A 22,046-nucleotide genomic window follows, 5' to 3' on the forward strand; every position below is an offset into this window, starting at 1 on the left:
CATTCCCCTCCGTGTACCTCCACCCGTAATGCACTCCATATCCCACCGACACCCCCATTTTCCCCCTGCACTCCCACACCCAATTCATCCCGTATCTCCCCAGCACTCCCATTCCCCCACTGCACTCTCACCCCAACGCACCCCATACCCTCCTGACACCCCCTTTCTCTCCACGGTACCTCCAAACACTGCACCCCGCGTCCCCCTGACATCCCCACCCCAGTTCTCCCCATATGTCCCCATGATACCCCCATACCTCTCAGCACCCCGATTTCCCCTCGGCACCCCCCAATTCACCCCATTCCCCCCGCTCCCCCCGTTCCGCGCCGCGGGGCACGGGGCGAATTACGGGCAGGGCTTGGGATGGGACGCGCGCACCTTCCCAGCGGAAGGGGGCGTGGCCCGGCGGAAGGGGGCGTGGCCCGGCGGAAGGGGGCGTGGCCCGGCGCTCGTTTCCGTGTCGGCGGCGTCGGCTGTGGCCGAGTATAGGGTACGGCGTCGGGGGACTCTGAGGGCACTGAGCAGGCTCTGAGGGCACTGAGCGTGGCAGAGGACCCGGAATAGGCTCTGAGAGGTCTGAAGGGGCCCTGAGGGGGCTGTGGGGCAGGATCGGGCTATGAGGGGGCCCTGAGTGCCAAGAGGGAGCCCTTAGGAGGCTCTGAGCAACCTAGAAGGGGTCCTGAGGAGGCCTTGAAGTGGCTGTGGGTCAGGGGCGAGCCCTGAGGAGGGGGAGTGTGGGCTCAGGGGAACTGGGGGGGGGAAGGTGCAATGCCAGGGCAGGGGCTCAGCCTGGCTCGGGGGCGGTTGGTTTGTGGTGGCCTTTGGCCATCCCGAAGCAGCTGGCCAGCACCCTGGCTCGCTCCGGTGCCCAAGGGGAGCTGCTGGCCCCTCTGCTAGCAAGCAGGGTGAGCCCCTCTGCCTCCTGCAGGGGTTTGGGGCACGAGGAACGCCTCATGGAGATGACTCAACCTCCTGCTGGAGACTCTGCTCACCTTCAGCCCACGACACTGCAGTCGACATCCCGTAGTGTCACCAACAATCACTGAAGTAAGAAGGGAACCAGGAACCCAGGAAGGGTTTCAGGAACTCTCTGGGAGGGACTTACAGAAGGCAGCAGGAGGAGAGGAGGAGAAGCCCAGTGTGGGGCCATATCTCTGTTCCCACAGGTCTCAGCCAGGCTTTAGCCTCTTACCTCCTGTTGATGTGGCTACAAAAAGCTGTGGTTGGAGCTGCCTGGTACTGCCAGGAGCCACGGGAGCCGAACCTGTCCCTTCCCAGCTCTGGCTGAGGTGGAGCAGGGCAGCCGTGCGAGCGTGAATGCAGCCAGTGAGGACACGAGCCTCCGAGCCAGCTCCTGGAGAGGGGAGTGCGCCCCAAGGACAGCCATGGAGAAGATGGCCAGGGTCACCACGGCCCTGGGGGGCAATGCCCTGACAGGCCGGACCATGTTCTGTCACCTGGACGCCCCTGCCAATGCAATCAGCGTGTGCCGCGATGCTGCCCAGGTGGTGGTGGCCGGCCGCAACATCTTCAAGATCTACTCCATCGAGGAGGAGCAGTTTGTGGAGAAGCTGAACCTCCGCGTCGGCCGCAAACCCTCCCTGAACTTCAGCTGCGCCGATGTGGTGTGGCACCAGATGGACGAGAACCTGCTTGCCACTGCTGCCACCAATGGCGTGGTGGTCACCTGGAACCTGGGCAAGCCGTCCCGCAACAAGCAGGACCAGCTCTTCACAGAGCACAAGCGCACCGTCAACAAGGTCTGCTTCCACCCCACCGAGGTCTACATGCTCCTCAGCGGCTCCCAGGATGGCTACATGAAGTGCTTCGACCTGCGCAAGAAGGACTCTGTCAGCACCTTCTCTGGTAGGAGCATGGGCTGTTATTTGTCCCCTTACTCTGTTGAGAGGCAGAGATTGTGGCTTTGCCCTTTCCCTGTTCCCAGGGGGAGGCTTTGCTCAGGAGTGGGTGTCTGGAGCAGGCAGGGAGGAGCTTTTTGGTGGTTTTTTTTCAGCATTCCAGTGCGTAAAGGGGCTCCAAGAAAGCTGGAGAGGGGCTTTGGACAAGGGCCTGTAGGGACAGGCCAAGGGGGAATGGCTTTAACCTGACAGAGGGGAGACTGAGATGAGCTCTTAGGCAGAAGCTCTTCCCTGTGAGGGTGCTGAGGCGCTGGCACAGGGTGCCCAGAGAAGCTGTGGCTGCCCCATCCCTGGCAGTGTTCAAGGCCAGGTTGGATGGGGCTTGGAGTAACCTGGTCTAGTGAAAGGTGTCTCTGCCCGTGGCAGGGGGTTGGGACTGGATGAGCTTTAAGGTCCCTTTCAATCCAAACCATTCCATGATTCTGACGGTTTTGGCTGCTCAGTGGGCTGGCTCTGCAGGGAGGTTGAAGGTGGCCGCATCACTCCCTGCTTCCTCTCCTCCCTGGGCTGGGGACCCCCATGGCTGTTCCAGTGGGGTTTTTAGCCTTGCTGAAGCTTGTCCCAGCACACCTCACCCTCTGTGCCCACTCAGGCCAGTCGGAGAGTGTGCGGGACGTGCAGTTCAGCATCCGGGACTACTTCACCTTTGCTGCCACCTTTGAGAACGGGAACGTGCAGCTATGGGACATCCGCCGGCCCGACCGCTATGAGAGGATGTTCACAGCCCACAATGGACCAGTCTTCTGCTGCGACTGGCACCCAGAGGACAGGTTTGTTTGGAGCTGGGCCCTGCCAGCTCTCCGGCCTCAGCACAGGCGAGGGAGGCCCTAAAAATGGGGCTGGGGGAAAAGCAGGGTCTCTTGATACCCTGCCCCCTTGTGTCAGGGGCTGGGCTGTTGATGGATGATGGGAGCAATGATCGCTTTGAGGATTTGGGGGGGAGGGGTTGGGGTGTTTTGGCTTTGTTTTTTGACAGATGATTGGCCCTGGATGGGCCTCAGAATGTTTGGGAATAGCAAGCTGCTGGTTTGCCCCCACACCAGGGCAGGCTTTTGCTTGGGTGCTGGGTTTGGGGAGAGCACTGCATGGCTGCTCTGGGACACCACTTCCTTGTGTTTGGTCAGGCCTTGCTTGTGTCTGATCGTGTTTCCCTCCTGCCTTTGCCTGGAGGCAGTTGGGGTGTGTGTTGTGGTATGTGGGTCCCTCCTTGCTCCCTGTCAGGCAGTGCTGCAACTCATCATGAGCTTAGAGAGGCCCTGAAGTCTGTTCATAACTGGGCCTTTTCCCTATCTGCTGGCCCTGACAAGTGGAAACTAGGGATAGGGGGAACTGGTCTGTCTGGGAGCCCTTCAGATGAGCGTGGCTCAAAGATGCGGGGCCTTAAATGGGGCCAGGAAGGAGAGGTGTTGCCTGACCTGGTTGTTGGAGAGTGGAGGTGTTAGGGCAGCACGTGAGAGGAACAATCCGTTGGCATGTCTGTGTTGTGTGTGTTCCTGTGCCACTGTGGGAAAGAGGAGATGAACAAGCACAGATCCTGGCCCAAGCTGGCATCTAACCATCTCTCCTCCATCCTTCTCCAGGGGCTGGCTAGCAACAGGCGGACGGGATAAGATGGTGAAGGTGTGGGACATGAACACTACGCGGGCGAAGGAGATCTACTGTGTGCAGACCATCGCCTCGGTGGCGCGGGTGAAGTGGCGCCCGGAGTGCAAACACCACATCGCCACGTGCTCCATGATGGTGGACCACAACATCTACGTCTGGGACGTGCGGCGGCCCTTCATCCCCTCTGCCATGTTTGAGGAGCACAAGGACGTCACCACGGGCATCGTGTGGCGTCACCTCCACGACCCCTACTTTCTCCTGTCGGGCTCTAAGGACAGCACCCTCTACCAGCACATATTCAAGGATGCCAGCCAGCCCATTGACAGGGCCAACCCTGAGGGCCTATGCTACAGCCTCTACGGGGACCTGGCCTTCGCTGCCAAGGAGAGCCTCATCTCCTCTGACTCCAACCGCAAGCCCTACATTGGTGACCGGCGGCACCCTATCTTCTTCAAGCGCAAGCTGGACCCCACGGAGCAGTTTGAGTACATCTCCTCCTCCAGTGCCCTCAGTGTCTTCGAGACAGATGTGGAGAGCGGCAGCATGGACTGGTTTGTGCACACGGCCAAGCAGTATGCACTGGCCGGCCGGCCCCTGCCTGAGCTCTGCGACCACAATGCCAAGGTGGCCAAGGGCTTGGACCGCAACCAGGTGAGGCCAGGGCTGCAGGCTCTCTTTTGAGACCGGGGCTGGTGCTGAGGTTGAAGGGTGTTCAACCCGAGCTGGGTGGCAGCTCCGTGACTTCTGCCTGGCACCAAACCTGTTGCCTACAACAAGCGTAGATCATCGCTCAGACTATTGAGCCCCCCACGAGCCTGTCCAGCTTTAGAGTTTGCTGTCAGGCACGTGGCTACACAGGGTTTGTAACTTGTCAGGGTCTGACTCCAGCTCTCTCATGCAGGTGGCTCAAACTTGGACAATGCTGCGCATTATCTACTCCAGCCTCGGCACAGTGTCGTCCACCAACCTCAACCACAGCATGGGGAAGGGCAGCACCACCCTTCCCCTCATGAACAGGTAACGGGGGCTGGAGCTGCAGCCAGCCCCGCGATGGAAGCAGGGACACTCTTCCCAGCCTCAGGTCATTCTGGTTTGCAGGTTGGCATCGTTTGAATGCAGCCCATTCTTCATGTGGGAGTGACAAGTGATGGCCAGCCCAGGCCTGAGCCCTGCAGCCTTGTGCTCTGCTCCCTGTCCTCCTTAAACAAAGCTTGGAGCTGTGGTGGGGTGTGGGACTGAAACCAGCTTTGTGGTTACTTCATTAGTTACAGTGTCAGGGCTGGGGATGGATAAACTGTCTCACTGCTGTCGTGGAGAGGTTGTCTTCTACCTTTCAGAGGGAGAGGACAGCTCTGTGAGCTGTTCTCTGGCATGGAGAGCCCCACTGTGGGCTGATGGAGCAGGAAGACTTGTTTTTCTTCTTCTTGATGACCAAAAAGTGAGGGGTGAGGACTCCATGTTAGCTGTCAGACCTTGCAGGGCCAGGTTCACACGGTGAGTGGCAAATCCTCAAGTAACATCAAAGGAAATGCTCTCCTCGGCCAAGCCCTGCATCCAGCAAGTTCCTGTCTGTCCCTGATTTCAACAGTGTAGGCAGCACACTGAAGAGCTCAGCTGTCCTTCAGCCCCATTCCCTTCCATGATTGAGCAAGTCCAGAAGAGGCCACAGAGATGCTGCAAGGGCTGGAGCAGCTCTGCTCTGGAGCCAGGCTGAGAGAGCTGGGCTGGTTCAGCCTGGAGAAGAGAAGGCTCCTTAAGGGCAGGGGAGGCAGCTTCTGGTGCCTACAGGGCCTACAAGAAAGCTGGAGTGGGGCTTTGGACAAGGGCCTGTAGGGACAGGACAATGGGGGATGGCTTTAACCTGAGAGAGGGGAGACTGAGGTGAACTCTTAGGCAAAAGTTTTTCCCTGTGAGGGTGGTGAGGCGCTGGTGCAGGGTGCCCAGAGAAGCTGCGGCTGCCCCATCCTGCCCAGCTGGGGGCAGTGTTCAAGGCCAGGTTGGATGGGGCTTGGAGCAACCTGGTCTAGTGGAAGGTGTCCCTGCCTGTGGCAGGGGGTTGGGACTGGATGAGCTTTAAGGTCTCTTCAGCCCAAACCATTCCATGATTCCTTCACTGTGTCTGTGAAGGTGGGGAGCACTGGTGCTTTGCAGACAGTAAACCATCATTCATTAAGGCAGCTCCTGAACCTGCCTCTGAGGTGAAGGTAAATGTTAAAGGAGGGAGTCAAGAACCTGGGCTGAGCTCACAAACCTTCAGGAAGATGCCAAGTGGGGCAGCTGACTTCTGTGCTCTTGGGGAAATTGCCCTATCTTGGGTTTCACCATTCAAGTTGCAACTGGAAACCTCTATCCAGGCTGTTTGCTGGCTAGAGCAGAAGCTGTAAACTTCTGTGACTGAAATTTGTCTTGTTTCTCAGCTTTAACCTGAAGGATATCCCCTCCGGGCTGGCCAGTGAGTCCAGACTGGACCGTAGCAAAGGAGAAAGCCGCTCGGAAAACATCCTCATGGATTCCTCCTCCACCCTGATGAACAATGAGGGTAACGTTCATGGGGCAGGGGCAGTCCAGGTCCTACAGCTCTTCCCTCTGTAGCTGTAGATATATGATAACCCAGTGAATTTACCCTGCACATTGTGGGGCTTAGACCTGCTGCAGCCCCCATGTGCAGCCTGTGAACCCGGAGTGCTGCAGACGGGCAATCTGCCCCTGTGGGCCCTGTGATGGTGGCTGCGGAGTCAGGAACGCGACCATGGTATGGAGCTCAGACACAGACCTGCATATGGGGCAGGACACGAGGGAGCATGCTTTTGACAACAGCCTGTAGGGACAGGACAAGAGAAAGCTTTAACCTGACAGAGGAGAGATCGAGATGAGCTCTTAGGCAGAAGCTTTTCCCTGTGAGGGTGCTGAGGCGCGGGCACAGGTTGCCCAGAAAAGCTGTGGCTGCCCCATCTCTGGCAGTGGGGTTGGAACTGGATGAGCTTTAAGGCCCTTTCCAACACAAACCATTCAGTGATTCTATGATCCAGCCATGCGTCCAAGGCGGGAATGAGCTGATTTCTCTCTCCCTTATCACACAGACAATGAGGAGACGGAGGGCAGTGATGTCCCTGCAGACTACCTGCTGGGAGATGTGGAGGCGGATGAGGATGACCTGTATATGATGGACCATGAGAACCCGCATGGTGAGTGCACAGTGGGTGCTGGGAAGTGTTCCCTGAACCAGGCAGGGAACTGGCCTTCCCTTCTCATTCCTGAAACTCATTGCAGCTGAAGAGCAGGAATACAGCCTTCCCCAGGAGGCCTTCCCCCTGCGCCATGAGATCGTGGACAACCCATCGGCCTTGGACCACCTGCAGGACAAGGCTGACTCCCCTCACGTCAGCGGCAATGAGGCTGAGACGGTGTCGCTGACCCCTGTGGAGTCCTTCTCCCTCATCTCTATCTCCCACTCACTGTATGAGAACCGCCTGCCCTCAGACTTCTTCAACCCCATCGTGCGGGACACACTCCTCTTCTATGCCGAGCAAGGAGATGTGCAGACGGCCGTATCCGTCCTCATTGTGCTGGGGGACCGCATCCGCAAGGAGATCGATGAGCAGACACAGGTAGATCCTGGGAATCCCCTTCCTGGCTGTGTCAGAACTGAGCCTTCACTTCCAGGGAAATTGGTGTGATTGTGGGGTGACTCTGTAGTGGGACCCAGGGGTGGTGTATCCCAATGTGATGGGATCCTGCCTGGCCTCTGGGCACCTCCCTTCTCCTCCAGGCTGGCTCTAACCTTGGGTGGGCAGCTTCAGGACTCCAGCAGGGACCCAAGGGGCTGTCTGAAGGGGGATGTGGCCTTGGCCTGTTGATTTGGGGAAGGATGCCTCTTCCCGTCCCCACAGAGCACTTCCTCCCTTCCCTTTGGGATGCAAGGCTTGAGTCCTCAGGAGGTTTTGGGGAGTTGTCAAGGCTTGTATGTGTGCAACCATCCCCAGGAGCACTGGTACACATCCTACATCGACCTGCTGCAGCGCTTCCAGCTCTGGAACATCTCCAACGAGGTGATCAAGCTGAGCACATGCCGTGCCATCAACTGCCTCAACCAGGCGTCCACTACCCTGCACATCAACTGCAGCAACTGCAAGCGGCCCATGAGCAACAGGGGCTGGATCTGCGATCGGTGAGGGCAGGGAGGTGGGGATCTCCAAGGGGAGGCCCAGGGGGGCAGGAGGATGGGGTAGGTTCCTCCTGCTCCCCGGTGTTGCCCTCCCCAGGGCTGCCCCGCCCATGCTCCCCGCTCTGTCCATGCAGATGCCGGCAGTGCGCCAGCATGTGTGCCGTCTGCCACCACGTCGTGAAGGGGCTCTTCGTGTGGTGCCAGGGCTGCAGCCACGGCGGACACCTCCAGCACATCATGAAGTGGCTGGAGACCAGCTCCCACTGCCCTGCGGGCTGCGGCCACCTCTGCGAATACACCTGAGCAGCACTGCCCGGCCGGGGAGGCTGCGGGCAGGCAGGCATAGCTCCCCGCCCCGTGCCTCCCTCTGCTATTTATTGTGTGTAAACTGGGGCCCTGTGTGCGCCCAGCCCCCTGCCCGGCACTTTTGTACTGAATTAAAACACCAGCTGAACTGAGCTCTGTCTCTTGTCTGTGCGTATCCTGCCCGCAGCGGGGCCTGGGGCTCGGTCCCGGTCCCGGTCCTGGTCTCGGTCCCGGTCCCGGTCCTAGGTACTCTGCAGCCTGTGGTGCCCGCGTTCCCGTTGCCCCTTTAAGATGCCGTGGCCCCTTTAAGACATCGTGGCTCCTTTGAATCATGGCCCCTGCGGGGACCCGTAGCTGCGCGCCCAGCCAATGGCGGAGCAGCCCGCGATGGCTGCCGGGAAGCTTAGTCCGCCGGTATCCCAGGTGCCGGTCCGTGATGTTGGCGGAACGGCGGCTGCTCCTGCTGCTGCTGCTGCTGGCCTGGGCCCGGCCCGCGGCATGCAAGGACCAGCCGGGCGGCGGCTGGTGAGCGCAGGGGGCGGAGCTGGGCCGGTGCTGGTACCGGTACCGAGCCCGGGACCGAGCCCGGTGGCGAGCGGAGCCTCCCATTGCAGGCTGCTGGGCACAGTGCCGGAGGAGCAGCGGTGCACCGTGGAGCGGGCAGACGCCTCCCTCACCTACTCCCTCTTCCTGCAGCGGTATGGGCAGGCCGCTAAACCGAGAGGGGGTCCCAGGCGGGGGTGCAGGGAGAGAAGGAGGGAGGCAGGGCCCGGTGCTCCGGCGCCCCGGCGTCCGCTGTGGGGCAGGTCTCGGGGCAGGTCTCGGTGCACTCGCTCGTGCGGGACCCGGTGTGGCTGGTCTCCCCAGGTTCGCCTTCTCCCGTCCGGTCATCCTCCAAGGGCTCACGGACAACTCGGTCAGTGCCGGGACAGGGACCGGGGGGGTCCCGGTCCGACTTGGAGACACACACAAACCCCGGTGTCCCCAGAGCGGCGGCGGCAGCATCAGCCCATCCCCGCTGTGCGCTCCCCCCTCCCCAGGCCTTCCGAGCCTTGTGCACGCGGGAGAAGCTGCTGGCGGCCTTCGGGTCCTCCCCGGTGCGGCTCAGCACGGCCAACACCTACTCCTACCGCAAGGGTGAGCAGCGGGGGTCCGGGACCCGGCGGGCAGAACCTGTCCGGGGGCACCGGCCTGACGCCCGCCCCTGCCCGCAGTGGACATGCCCTTCACGGAGTACGTGGAGCAGCTGCTGGAGCCGCAGGATCCTAGCAGGCTGGGCAGTGGTGGGTAGCATTGTCCCACTCCCCACCACCAGTACCCACTGCCTCGCTGGGCTCAACCTCCCCCTCTGCCCCCCCAGACACCCTCTACTTCTTCGGGGACAACAATCTCACGGAATGGGGCCCCCTCTTCCAGCAGTACGTGCCCCCCACCTTCCGCCTCCCGGGCACTAGCCTTGCCTACAGCTTTGGGATCGCAGGTGATTGCCAGCCAGGATGGTGGGTACGGGCAGCCCGAGGGTGGGGGGATCCTCCCCAGCACCCAACCTCCCCACTCCTGGCATAGGCTCAGGCTCTGGTGTTCCCTTCCACTGGCATGGCCCTGGCTTTTCTGAGGTGATTTTCGGCAGGAAGGTGAGCTCTGGGGGGGTGTATTTAGGGGGGGAAAGGGAAGACCCCAACAGGCATCCCCCAACTTGGGGAATGCTGAGCTCGAGGGGCTAGAGGGGAAACAGGGGACGGGGGGCGGGGGTGTCCCGGTGTCTTCCAGCGCTGGTTTCTGTACCCACCCGAGAAAACACCCCACTTCCACCCCAACGAGACAACACTGGCCTGGCTCCACCACACATACCCTACGCTGCCACAGGCTGAGAGGCCACTGGAGTGCACCCTCCGCCCCGGGGAGGTGAGTACCAGCCAGCCCCACAGCACCCTGGCTCTGCACTCCCCTTGGAGGGGACACCCATGGGCTCACCTGCTCCCTCCTGGCAGGTCCTGTACTTCCCTGACCGCTGGTGGCACGCCACGCTCAACCTGGACACCAGCGTCTTCATCTCCACCTTCCTGGGATAAGGCTGGGAGCACAGAGATACATCCCTGTCCTCCTGCTCCTGCAGCCACCAGGTGTTGGGACCAAGCGCCTCAAGTTTTGGTTTTTACTGATCTTTTCCCTCCCCTTTGGATTAAAGTTGTTCTGCTGTTGTGCTTTGTGTTTTGCTCCATCCCCACCGCCACTGGAGTAGCCTAAGCCCATGGGGACAGTCCCTGGCTCCCGGACCAGGCTCTCCCTGGTCGTCTGCCATGAACCACTCCAGCTTTGGATTTTCCACATTTATTGCTGAAGTAATTTTATTTTCATATATATATTTCTGAAGTTGCCACTTCCAGAGGTGCTCAGAAGCCCGGCAGCACCTGAACACCTGGAGGCTCAGTCGGGTGCAGATCTGGTGGTTATTCTGTTGTTTGTCAAAGGGATTTCAGTAAAAGGAAGAACTTTTTAACTTGGGTGGTTGTCTGTAGGGAACCACGGTCCCAGTGGGTTGAGGGGAAGCGTGAGCCAGCCCAAACCAGCCCGAGGGGGCTGTTGTTTCCCAGGAAAAGCCAAGGCGAGTCCCTTGCCACTCTCACAAGTGGCTGTTTCCAGGGAAGAGCAGGACTCAACCCTGGCCAGGCTGGAGAAGGAAACAACTACGTACATGGGGAGGGAAGGGGGCCAGACCAGCAGCAGGCGCTCACCCCGGCAAGCTCCTCACAGCACCTCCCTGGCGCAGGATGGGATCTTTGGGGACTGTCAGCTGCTGGAGCTGAGGGGAACGCTGCTCTCTGGGTGATGAAGATGATGATGAGATCTTCCAGGCCGCTGCGATGAGCCAGCCTTCTCCATGGTCAACAAAAGCTGGGGGAGAGGGGAGCCTGGGGAGCCTTCACACCCACCCAGCCACTGCAGCTCCTCAGTAAGGGGAAGTGGTGACAGTGTGCCCTCACCCAGCCACTGCCGGGCCTCTGGGTACCCAGAGCGGAGGGGGAAGAGCCAGAGAGCAAGTTAAGGCCTGGTGCCAGCCACGGGACCACAGCCCCTCAGTAATCCTCCACCCAGCCATTCTCCGAGATGAAGGCGTCGATCACCTCCTTCATGGCGAGGTTGGGGATCAGCTGGTCCTGGGTCAGGGGACTCCGCGTCACCGGATCAAAGTGCCCCACACGCTGCAGGGGAGGACACCTCCGTGTGAACCAGTTACTCCGCGTGCTCAGCCCCGGGGCATCCAGCACAACATGCCGGGGGAGGAAGGAATGGGACAGAGGCACAGTCCCCTCCCATAGTGCCAAGGCCCTGCCAATAGCCACCTCCGCTTTGGGCAGTGCCTGCTGCTTTCCTGCATGTCCCAATGCCTCCCCAGGGAGCTGCCTGGGCAGGCACTCGCGACCAAGCCCAAGGAAGCTTCTGAGCCCTTGGCTGGGCAGGCAGCTGCCTTCAAGCCCAGGCAGGACAGGACTTGGGGAGCCCCCAGTGTTCCCAGCCCAGTGGTACCTGGAGATGCTCCTCGATGTCCTTCCTGTCGTAGGTGATGCCACTGGGCGTGATGCACGGCTCCCGCATCAGCTCAAAACTGATCTTCCCACACAGGTAGTCGGGGATGTCTCGCTTCTGGAGAGAAGCAGAGCTGGGTCAGGAGGGGCTGGGGGAGACCAGCATCAAAGAGAGGGCTGGGAGGTTGTGCTGGATCGGAGCGAGGAGAAAGGAACGTGGCAGAGGTGGGAGCATGGACTGAAGCAGGTTTATGGCGAGCAGCTCCAGCCAGGAGCGCAGGCCGGGGCATGCTCACCTTCCTCTTCTCATCCACTTGAGAGAAGAGCTCGTCCATGTCTGACAGGTATTTGTCCTGAAAGAGAAGGCCTTGAGGAGAAGGGGACCCTGGTGCATGGGGGTCTCCAGAGGACAGCCCCAAGGCCTCCCACCCATGGGTGCTGTGGCAGGTCCTGGTGGCCCCTCTGCCTTCACAGCCCCAGCCAGGCTGAACCGCAGGGCAGGAGCGATCCAGCTTAAAAATAACCTTCCAGGAGGGGCTATTTTTATCCCAGGATTAGTGCCCGGCGCCATGCTAGCACCCAGACCCACATGTGGCTGAGAACCCTGGAACAACAACAGGAGAGTAACAGGAGCAGCATGTGAGGGAGCACAAACAGGCAGGGCTGGGACCTGAGGTGACAGAGCAGGGGCAGTGTCATACGGGGATCCAAAAGCCCTGCACCAGCAGCTCAAACCACACAGTAAAGGCTGAGAGGCCATGCTCTGCCCCTGGGTCTCCTGACTTTGGCCTGCATGGCCCTGCAGCTTCCTTGACCACAGCATGAGGATGAGGCAAGGATGTCATAGAATTACGGAATGGTTTCGGTTAGAAGGCACCTTAAAGCTCATCCAGTTCCAACCCACTGCCATGGGCAGGGACACCTTCCACTAGACCAGGTTGCTCCCAGCCCCATCCAACCTGGCCTTGAACACTGCCAGGGATGCGGCAGCCACAGCTTCTCTGGGCAACCTGTGCCAGCGCCTCAGCACCCTCACAGGGAAGAACTTCTGCATAAGATCTAACCTGAACTTCTCCTGTTTTAGTTTGAACCCGTTACCCCTCGTCCTGTCACTACAGTCCCTGATGAAAAATCCCTCTCCAGCATCCTTACAGGCCCCTTCAGATACCTGAAGGCTGCTCTGAGCAATCCATTCAGCCTCTCCTCCAGGCTGTCCCCCAGCTTATCTCAGCCTCCACAAGCAGCCCCACCACTACACTCACATGTTTGGCCTCGATGCTGGCTAGCTGAACGCGGCTCCGGCTCTCGTCAGCATTCTCTTCCTGCTGAGTCTTCCTGCACTCAGCCAGCTCCCTAGGACAGAGCAGGGACATCAGGACAGGATGGAAGGACACCACCACTCCCTTCCCTGCTGCTGCCCCAGCAGCAGGGCTCTGGGTGCCTCCAGGACCCAGTGTTTTGTGGCACTAAAAAGGCCTTTCTGGGTGCTGCCCCTTGGCACCTTACCTCTCCTTCTCCGCCATGATCAGCTTGGTCAGGTAGGAATGCAGCTCGTTCTCCTGGTTGATCCGCTTCTCCTCAATGCTGTTCCAACGCTTCTTCTTGGCGATGCGCAGCGCGCTGGGGATGTCATCCCCGAAATTCAGCCGCTGCTCCTTGGCGAGGTTGTAGGCTAGGGGCAGAATGAGCGCCTCAGAGCCAGCATCTGGCTTCCCCCTTGCCATGCCTGGCTGCCTCCTAGCGCAGGGCACAGTGGGCGTGCTGGCAGCATTCCTGCTCACCTCGCTGCAGGTTGGCGATGGCCTCGTCATAGTTTTCCATCTCCATCTGGCACTGGCCCAGGAAGAAGTGAGCCTTCACCGACTGTCCGTCGAGCTCCAGGGCTCGCTTGCAGTCCGCCAGTGCCTTGTCGTGCTGCTGCATCTTCAGGTAGCACAGGGCTCGGTTCGTGTAGTACACAGCCACCAAGGGGTTTCGGTTCTGCAAAGAGACACTTATGTCATGGCCAGAGATGGCAACTGCTGGCACGGGTGAGACATGGTGACAACAGGGTGACAGCAGGGTGACTCGATGAGCCGGCTGCGCAACGCTGTCACTGTGGTGACCAGCTTGCACCCTGGGGGGAGCTGCTGAGATGGATGTGGGACAACTTGGGGGCAGTCCCCATGGGGCAGCCCTGTCTGGGGACACCCCCCTGGCCCCATGCCCGACCTGGGAGCACCCCGGGGGGGGCAGCCTGATGTAGGGGGGGGCCACCGGAGGGTCCAGTTCAGAGCGTGGCAGCGGGGCAGGCCGGCGTACCCACGCCCACGGATGGGGCCGGAGCCAGGCCCAGGGCGGGGCTGTCTAAGCCAGGCCTGGGGGGAGCCGTTCACGGGAAGGGAAGGATGGGACGGGGGGGGATCCAGGCCGGGGCAGGTCCCGTCCCGGGAGGACCCAGGCCAGGCTCGGAGGTGTCCCGGCGGCGGAGGGGGCCCGTCCTGGGGTTGTCCCGTCCCGGGTGGGGGTGCCGCACACACTCACGATGGCGCGACCATAGCAGGCAGCGGCCTCGGGGTACTTGCGTCCGCCGAAGAGCCGGTTCCCCTGCTCCTTGTGCTCCTGCGCGCTGTGGCTCTTCTCGGGGCTGCCGCCGCCCCCCGCGCCCCCCGCGCCCGGCCCCGCTGCCCCGGCCCCCGCCGCACCGCCCTCCCGCTCCTCCTTCCCCTTCATGGCACCGCCCGGCCCGGCCCGGCCCGACGGGGCCGGCGGCTGCGAGAGCTCCGGCCGCGCACTGCGACAGCCGCCGAGCCGCTTCCGGGGGCGGGGCCTGCGCGGGGGCGGGGCCTCTGCGGGGGTCAGGACCACAGGAGAGGGGCGGGGCGCGAGAGGCGAAGGGGCGTGATCAATAGGAGGAGGGGGCGGGGCAAGGGAAGGGGCGGGGCCACAAGGGAGGCGGCTGGGCGGGGTGAGCTTTGGCGGCTGGGTTGGGGGGGCTGGATGAGGGTTATGGGGCTGTGGCGGGGTGAATGGGGGCTATGGAGTGGGGGGCTGGATGAGAGGGTGAAGGGAAGCGGGGAGGGCCTACAAAGGCGGTGTGGCGCAGATGGGGGGTGCAGGAGAAAGGGGAGGTGTTGGCTGCTTAGGTCTGGGTGCTTGTGGGGGGTGTCGGTGCCCAGCCATGGCTGCAGCCACCCTCCCCCCGCCGCTTCCCAGGTCCTCCAGCTCCAGTTCCCACACTGAATCCATCAGGGATGGGGGCGCACCCTCGGCCCCCCGCCCTCCTCCTTCAAATACGCACCCCGGCAGTGTGCAAAATATTTATTTATACTCCAAAAAGGTCGGAAAGGGGGAATTGGGAACTGGGGAAGGGGGGGGGGGTCGGAGGGGGCCTCCCCCCCCCCCCAGACCCCATCCCGGGGCGAGCCCCTGCCACGGGGAGGGTGGTGGCAGCAAAGCGGGGGAGGGGGGGTGGGGGGGCACTGCTGAAACGAGTTGTGCCGGTCTCAGCCCATTCGCCTCCGGCTGCACACACACCCCACCCCACCCCCCCCCACCCCCCCACCCCCGTTATTCTCTTTTTTCTCTTATTTATAGTTTTTTTGGCATAGAAAAATAAATGGCTCCTATTTTGGCACCAGTCCTTGGTGTGAAAGTGCAGGTCCTGGGGGTCAAGCTCAGCCCCCCCCTTCCCCGGAAAGGGGGTACAGGAGCAAGCGGGGTGTCCCCACTGCTCAGCTCCATCCCTGGGGGCACATCAGAGCCCTGCGGGCACCCGGGGAGGGGCGATGCAGAGGCAGGGCTGGAGCATCCTTGGGGTGAGGGGGCGGGCACAGCCTATGGGGGGGTCCATGGGGTATGTTATGGGGTGGACACAGCCCGCGGTGGGGGGGCATCGCGCTCGCTAGCACCGAGGGGGCAGGCGGGCAGGGGGGTGGCCTGTCCCCATGTCACGCGTGTGAACCCCCCTCTTCATCCTCCGGCGGGCTTTTGGGGAGCAACATAAAGGGGTTAGGGGAGAATGTTATGGCGGGGGGGGGATCTGTGCCCCCAGCAGGTCGTAGGCAAAGATGTTCCAGAAGACGGCGAAGAGGAGGAAGGTGCCGTAGGAGAGCAGCAGCACCCACCAGCCGCACTGCTCCCGCAGGCTCTCCTCGTAGCTGCGCAGGATCGTCAGCCCCATGCTGATGCCCACGATGGCCCCGGCCAAGTGCGCCATGAAGCTGGGCTGCGGCCCCGCGGCGGGCAGCGGCGGCGAGAACCGGAGCCACACGGCGCGGCCCACCTCGGAGCTCACTGCGGGCGGAGGTCAGCGCGCCCCGACACGCGCTGCCTGCCCCACTGCACCCTCTGCCCCACACTGCATCCCCTGCCCCACACTGCACCCTCTGCCCCACACTGCATCCCCTGCCCCACACTGCACCCTCTGCCCCACACTGCATCCCCTGCCCCACACTGCACCCTCCAATCCACACTGTATCCCCCTGCCCCACACTGCACCCTCCAATCCACACTGTATCCCCCTGCCCCACACTGCACCCTCCACCCCACAGTGCCCAACCCACCCAATGCTACATCCCCTCACCCCACATTGCCCACCCTGGCCCCCAGTACTCACTGCACACCAGCGCCAGCACCATCCGCAGCAGTTTGTAGGGGCAACGCATCCCAGCCCAGTTCTGTGGAGAGATGGATGGATGAATGGATGGATGGATGGACGGACAGATGGATGGCTGGACTATGGGACAGTGTGCCTCAACAGAGTTGTGCCCTGGCCCCATGGATCCCCCCCAGTGTCCCCTCTTCTCTCAGCCACACTCAACCCAAGATGACACCCACATGATGGTGCCCACCTTGTGATGCCACCCGAAGGCATCATCTACACAACCATGTCACCCACCCTGCAATGACACCCAATGCCACCCACCCCATGGTATCCCCTCCCCGAGGTCATCCCACCCCACCGCCCTCCAACCACCCAGTGCCCCCCCACTGCCTGACCATGACAACGTTGGCGAGATGTGCTGAGCAGAGCGCATAGACCCCCCCTGAGCCCCCGACCAGCGGCGCCCGCATGTCCGTGATGGAGACGGTGAGGGAGCCTGTGGGCACAGCAGGGATCAGTGCAGGGCCTCCCCCACGCCATTAATTAATCATGTCCATATTAATCAACCACAGGCTGTGATGCCTCCCTGGGGCACGCGATGCTGCTGGTACCCAGCAGTCAGGAGCCAAGCCCCGCATCCCCGTCAGGGGGCATCTCCCCAGGGGCTGGTGATGGGGACAGTCCTGTCTCCCCACACCCCCAGGTACCACACACCCACCTGCCAGGACCCCAGCCAGATAGAGGAAGCTGATGCGCAGGATGCCGTGCACCATCTCCAGGGGCACCCCGATCATCAGCTGCAGGAGCGCGTTGAACCCCAGCTGCTCCAGCCTGTGCAGGCAACGCAGGAGGGGACACCTCAGCCCATGGGTGTACCCCCCAGACACGTTGTTGTGTCCGCCCTGGCAGCAGGGACGTACCCCACGTGCATGAACATGTAGGTGAGGAAGCGCCAGGCGCGCGCGCGGTGCCCTGGGTGGTAGACCAGGGGGCTCTTCATGTACTCGGGGTGGTAGGTCTGCAGCACCCACTTGTTCAGCCGGGCCCCATAGCAGAGGAACACGATGATCTGCACCAAAGCCCACATCCACCGTCAGACATACTACTGAGACCACCACCCTCGTTGTTTCTCTGTCCTGGAGTCACCCATGCCCTCTGCCGTGGCTCTGAGCCCAACCTGGTCACCCATCCCTTCCATGCCAGATTTGAGCCCCCCATGGGCACTGACACATCACAGCTGGGGTCACCCATCCCTTCCACCGTTGGTCTGATCCCCCCATGGCCGTCAAGACATCACAACTGGGGTCACTCATCTCCTCCAGATCTGAGCCCCCATGGCCACTAGGACATCATAAGTGTGGTCGTCCACACCTTCCATGCCAGATCTGATCCCCCCATGGGTACTGGCACATCACAACCAGGGTCACCCGTCCTGCACACGCAAGGGTTGCTGTACCTGTGTGAGGGTGACGGCTGCCATGAAGACAGGGGGCGGGCAGGCGCGGTGCTGGTAGAAGTACCAGCGCCGGTCCATCTCACAGGGCAGGATCTCGTAGGCCACGTAGCGCACGAAGCGCTTGTAGAAGCCGAGGCCGGTTTCGTCCAGCAGCACGTCGCGGGGCAGCGCACGCTGCCCGTTGGCAATGGCGCGCTTGAAGCTGCTCGAGCGCTTGCTGCTCATCTGCAGGGACAGGCCACCCCCTGCCCATCTCCGCCCTGCGCCGCAGCCCGGCCCAGGCAAGACCCCCCATCACTGCATCATGCCAGGGGAGTCCCCTGAGGAACACTGGCACCCGCCAGCCCCCATCCCCAGGGACACAAGGAGGTGCCCGGTGCCCAAACCATCCCAGTGCCCCCCCCCAGCACTGACCAGGTCTACCAGCTCCTGATAGCAGACCTGCCCCTCGTCGTTGCCCTGCGCCAGGGCCACCAGCATGTCCAGCTTGGCGGGGTCCAGGGGCAGCTCATGGCTGTGCACGAGGCTGGCAAATGTCTCCACCCCGATGAAGCCGGTGTTTTCGGGGTCGAGCTGTGGGGCACAGAGCAAGGCATCACCAGGATGCAGCTCCCTCATTGCCCGGGGAAACCACCCAGTGCCTCTCATCCTGGCCTCAAGCCTGGAGGTCTCATATGCTGCTTCACAACACGACCAGCCCCTGTCTCTCTTGCAGGAGGCTACAGCCCACACCCAGCCTGCACCCTGCATGGTGTGGGTGCCATGTGGGTGCCCCAGTGCCCTGCCAGCATCCCCATCCCCATCCATCTCCCCGTGTCACAGCCAATACTCTCCCACTCAGTTATTTCTTGCCGCCAGCAGCCTGACAGCCAGGAAGCCACGAAGCTAAACACACGCGCAGCCCTGGCACCAGCCTCCTCCTCATCCTCCTGCACACAACACACCAGGCACCCTGTGCCGGGGCATCCTGTGTCCTCCAGGCATCATGCACCATTGGTACCCAGCACCATTGAGCATCCAGTGTGGTCCCACTTGTGGGGTGGCACAAGGAGGATGAAGATGGGAGAAGGCACCTATGACTGGGGATGGCCAGGACCCTGCACCCTGCAGCATCACCCTGAAATGAGTGCTGAGTTTCAACCTTTTTCCTGTAGGAAATGAAATGCAGGCGAGGAAACTCATCCTCATGGGATGGGCAGGACTGCACTTCCATCCCAATGTGCAGACCATCCTTTCCAGGCAGGGAACAGCCAAAGCCTCTTTCCCAAGGCTGGTACAGCTATCTGAAGCCTTGCTGAGGTCAGCGTGGGATGCAGGGTGGGATGCAGGGTGCAGGGTGGGATGCAGAGTGCAAGGTGGGATGCAGGGTGCAAGGTGGGATGCAGGGTGCAGTGTGTGGGGTGCAGGATGTGGGGTAAAAGCAGCACTTACATCCTCAGAGCACCCCGAGGTGCTGGGGGCGCAGGAGCTCCCTGGTGCCACCCATCCCCCATGCCCCCCTGCCGCCCCACAGGAGCCACGTGCATGTGCCACACTGGGACCTGGCACATGCTTTCCCAATGCACTGGCACACACTGAGCTCGATGGTCCCCCGAGCCCAAGCAGCAGCCAGGAAGCCCCTCTCTGCTTTTAGGGTGCATCTCCCCCCAGTGCCTCCCTGCAGCCACTCTGCAGCCCCCCCCCCCAGCCCTTCCTGGCTCTCCCAATTCCCACTCTCTACTGGGAAGATGCTGCCCATCCCTGAACGGCTCAGAGGCACCTGGAGCTCTCATGGTGAAGCTGGGGTGACAAGGGGGATGCACCCCAGCTCCTGGGCTGGGGAACAAGGCCAAGGTCACGGAGCCAGTTGGGGGTGAGGGGGGCCGTTAATATTCCTGACCCCCAATGAATTCCCTCCCCATCCCCAAGGCAGAGCAGTCGTCTGTTTGGCCCAGGGAGGGCGGGGAGGGAGGGATGAGGTGGCCAAGCACAAGGGGGGACCCTCGGGGCACCGGGTACCAGCGCCGGGGGAGCTGATTCCCCCATCCCAGCGGAGCCCAGCGCGGCGTCAACGCTCCACGGCCTGATCCCGCAATCAGGTCACGGGGCTGGATGCGGCCCCCCCAGCCCAACCGAGGCGGGGCACAGCTCCACGACAGCCCCGGGCCCGATCCTGCGCTCAGCGCCGGGGCTCGGCACACGGCGGGATTGGGGGGACCCGGCACCTCTCGTCCTTGAGGGAGAACCCGGCGGGACCCAGCCCGGGGCAGCGCCGGGGCGAGGGGGAGGCCACAAGTGAGCTGAGTTGCGCGGTCTCAGCTGCGTAACAGGGGGAGGGGGGTCCGGTCCCCCGGGGCAGGGCTGGGGACACCGGGGGATGCTCAGCGGGCGCGGGAGCCGCCCTGGGCGGGCAGCGCTGCCCGGTGCCTGCCGGAGCCTTGGTCAGCGCTGCCCGGTGCGGGCGAGCATCCTCCCACCGCGAGCGGAGCCCGGCGCCCCCCACCCGCGAGCGGTTCTCCGTGCTCCCCCCGCGCTCACCTGCTCCTGGATGAGCTGCAGCAGGGAGCTCCTGTCCATGCACCCGGCGGGCGTTGGGCTCCGCCGCTCCCCCGCGCCCGGGGCCGGCGAACCGGGCAGGGGAGCGGCGCGGGCGGCGGGGGCTCCGGGGGGGGCGGCTCTCGCCGCCAGCCCCGCGTTGCGGCGGGCCCGGGAGCGGGCGGCAGCGGCGGCTCCGGGAGCCGCCGGTGGCAGCGGGGCGGCGGCGGCGGCGGGGGCGGGAGCGGAACCGAGCGGAGCCGCCCCCACCGCAGCGCGCGGCGCAGCGCCCCCCCCACAACGGTCCCCCGCCGCCGGGAGCCGGGACCCGCCCCGCGGCCCTCCCTGAAAGGAGCAGGGAGGGAGGGAGGGCTCCCGGCACTCGCAGCCGGTGCCTGCATCCCGGTAGGGTACCCACAATCCAGTCCTGGCACCTACAACCCGGTAATGGTATCCACGTCTCAGTACAGCACTCGCATCCGAGCACAGGACCCGCATCCCGGTATGGTGCCTCCATCCCAGTACAGTATTCACATCCCAGTGTAGTACCCGCATCCCAGTATAGTTACCACATCGCAGTATACGTACTTGCATCCCAGCACTGGTATGTACATCCCAGTACAGTCCCACATCCTGGTACAATACCTGCATCCCAGAACGGGTACCCACACCCCGGTATAGTACCTGTATCTTGGTACATGTTTCTGCATCCCAGTACAGCACCCGCATCCTGCTACACAAATATGTATCCTGATATGGCACCTGGCACCTGCATCCCAGTACAGGTACCAGTATTCCAGCACAGGTACCACCCTTCCAATATGGGTACCAGTATCCCAGTATGGCCACCCGTGGGCCACAGCTCAGGGAGCTCAGTACCTCATAGCCCTGCCTGCCATGGGGCTTCCCTGTGCAGGCAAGAATGCCAAGCAGGGGGTCAGTTCCCAGGCTCCTTCCTTAGGGATCATGCACACAGACCCAGTACATAGGCACTATTAATGGACCTGCTGCTCCCGTGGGGCCAGGCCTGGTTTGGACTCACCAGGGAGCACCGCGTGTCCCATCCACCTTGGCATTGCCTCCTCTGTCCCCCACAGCAGTGCCGCTCCCCATCTTTGCCCTGGCACTCCTGGATGCCCTGGCTCCCACCCCTGGGACACACACACATAGCCTTGTCTCCCACAGGCCAGGCTTCAGCCTGCCTTAAATCCCTGGAACTGCTCCAAACAGGAGCAAACCCCAAAGCTCACCCCTTGGGGTGTCCTTGCTCCCACCCCAGTTCCATCCTGCCCCCCAGGACACATAGGACATGCTGTGCAAGGGGAAGGTGTGTAAAATTTTATTCCGCTGTAGAGAACAAACCTAAAAGTGTGGCTTTGCCAGGCACAGACCGGTGCTGGGAGCAGGGTCAGAGCACAGGACACAGGCCTGGCCAACAGCCACACATGAGGAAGGGATATGGGAACTCCAGGCCAGCAACAAGAGCCCGATGGCAGAGCAGCTCCAGCCAGCGCTGGGATGGGCAGCAGTGGGAAGATGCCTGCCTTGCCGGCTCCAGGCCCCGACAAGGAGTTTCAATAGACAAAACAGCAAAAAGCAGCTCTCGCAGTGACCTTGGTGCTGTCCCAGCAGCTGCTGGCTACAAAACCTGGCCTGAGTGTGCTCACAGTCCAGCAGCTGGGGTCATGCAGGCAGGAGCTGACCCAGACTCCCTGCAGGAGGCTGGAAGCCCAGGGATGCTGAGGAGAGCACAGGGGCTGGCCTCGCTCTTTGGGACATGGAGATGGGGATGCTATTGGACCCCGGCCCCAGATCTGCACTGAGCTGAAGTGACAGCGTTAACACCGGTGAGGGCAAAGGACAGTGGAGAAAACAGCTTCCAGTTGCACCAGGAGATGCAACACCCAGAGCTTTGTGCTTGGAGACAGCCGCAGCAGGCCCAGAGGCCCACGATGGGGCCAGCAGGATG

At 62.2% G+C, this 22,046-nt stretch overlaps 4 protein-coding genes across 8 annotated transcripts; 2 read left to right on the top strand and 2 right to left on the bottom strand.

The window, feature by feature from the left end:
- Positions 1 to 962: 962 nt before the first annotated feature.
- On the top strand, positions 963 to 8,150 carry WDR24 (WD repeat domain 24). 2 transcript variants are annotated; one of them, XM_061473221.1, is made up of 10 exons: positions 963 to 1,047; positions 1,167 to 1,866; positions 2,512 to 2,689; positions 3,500 to 4,175; positions 4,426 to 4,541; positions 5,942 to 6,063; positions 6,605 to 6,709; positions 6,795 to 7,132; positions 7,508 to 7,692; positions 7,824 to 8,150. In XM_061473221.1, exons 2-10 carry the CDS (start codon positions 1,386 to 1,388, stop codon positions 7,990 to 7,992), a joined length of 2,370 nt encoding a protein of 789 aa, XP_061329205.1. In that variant the 5' UTR covers positions 963 to 1,047; positions 1,167 to 1,385; the 3' UTR covers positions 7,993 to 8,150. The 2 variants fall into 2 exon arrangements, with proteins under 2 accessions (XP_061329205.1, XP_061329204.1); XM_061473220.1 differs by having other exon boundaries at positions 969 to 1,866.
- A 273-nt stretch (positions 8,151 to 8,423) lies between these two features.
- JMJD8 (jumonji domain containing 8) lies at positions 8,424 to 10,199 on the top strand. The gene is made up of 9 exons (XM_061473184.1): positions 8,424 to 8,520; positions 8,610 to 8,693; positions 8,863 to 8,911; positions 9,036 to 9,132; positions 9,210 to 9,278; positions 9,356 to 9,475; positions 9,562 to 9,629; positions 9,766 to 9,900; positions 9,987 to 10,199. The coding sequence occupies exons 1-9, from the start codon at positions 8,432 to 8,434 to the stop codon at positions 10,065 to 10,067; spliced, it is 792 nt and encodes a 263-aa protein (XP_061329168.1). The 5' UTR covers positions 8,424 to 8,431; the 3' UTR covers positions 10,068 to 10,199.
- A 111-nt stretch (positions 10,200 to 10,310) lies between these two features.
- STUB1 (STIP1 homology and U-box containing protein 1) lies at positions 10,311 to 14,249 on the bottom strand. Of its 3 annotated transcripts, none has more exons than XM_061473182.1 (7): positions 14,046 to 14,249; positions 13,304 to 13,502; positions 13,029 to 13,194; positions 12,785 to 12,875; positions 11,819 to 11,875; positions 11,524 to 11,640; positions 10,311 to 11,198 (listed from the first exon to the last, which is right to left on the bottom strand). In XM_061473182.1, exons 1-7 carry the CDS (start codon positions 14,232 to 14,234, stop codon positions 11,073 to 11,075), a joined length of 945 nt encoding a protein of 314 aa, XP_061329166.1. In that variant the 5' UTR covers positions 14,235 to 14,249; the 3' UTR covers positions 10,311 to 11,072. The 3 variants fall into 3 exon arrangements, 2 of the variants coding, with proteins under 2 accessions (XP_061329166.1, XP_061329167.1); XR_009746896.1 differs by having other exon boundaries at positions 11,061 to 11,198; positions 11,524 to 11,671; XM_061473183.1 differs by lacking the exon at positions 11,819 to 11,875.
- An 810-nt stretch (positions 14,250 to 15,059) lies between these two features.
- RHBDL1 (rhomboid like 1) lies at positions 15,060 to 20,241 on the bottom strand. Of its 2 annotated transcripts, none has more exons than XM_061473621.1 (8): positions 20,081 to 20,241; positions 18,005 to 18,136; positions 17,564 to 17,788; positions 17,028 to 17,176; positions 16,826 to 16,938; positions 16,503 to 16,603; positions 16,120 to 16,180; positions 15,060 to 15,797 (listed from the first exon to the last, which is right to left on the bottom strand). In XM_061473621.1, the coding sequence occupies exons 1-8, from the start codon at positions 20,117 to 20,119 to the stop codon at positions 15,526 to 15,528; spliced, it is 1,092 nt and encodes a 363-aa protein (XP_061329605.1). In that variant the 5' UTR covers positions 20,120 to 20,241; the 3' UTR covers positions 15,060 to 15,525. The 2 variants fall into 2 exon arrangements, with proteins under 2 accessions (XP_061329605.1, XP_061329604.1); XM_061473620.1 differs by having other exon boundaries at positions 17,978 to 18,136.
- Between the last annotated feature and the right edge of the window lie 1,805 nt (positions 20,242 to 22,046).

The sequence above is a fragment of the Pezoporus flaviventris genome, unplaced genomic scaffold, assembly GCF_033815535.1.
Source record: "Pezoporus flaviventris isolate CSIRO_AGI_PZ_B2104156 unplaced genomic scaffold, CSIRO_AGI_Pfla_v1 ptg000078l, whole genome shotgun sequence".
Lineage (NCBI taxonomy): Eukaryota > Metazoa > Chordata > Aves > Psittaciformes > Psittacidae > Pezoporus > Pezoporus flaviventris.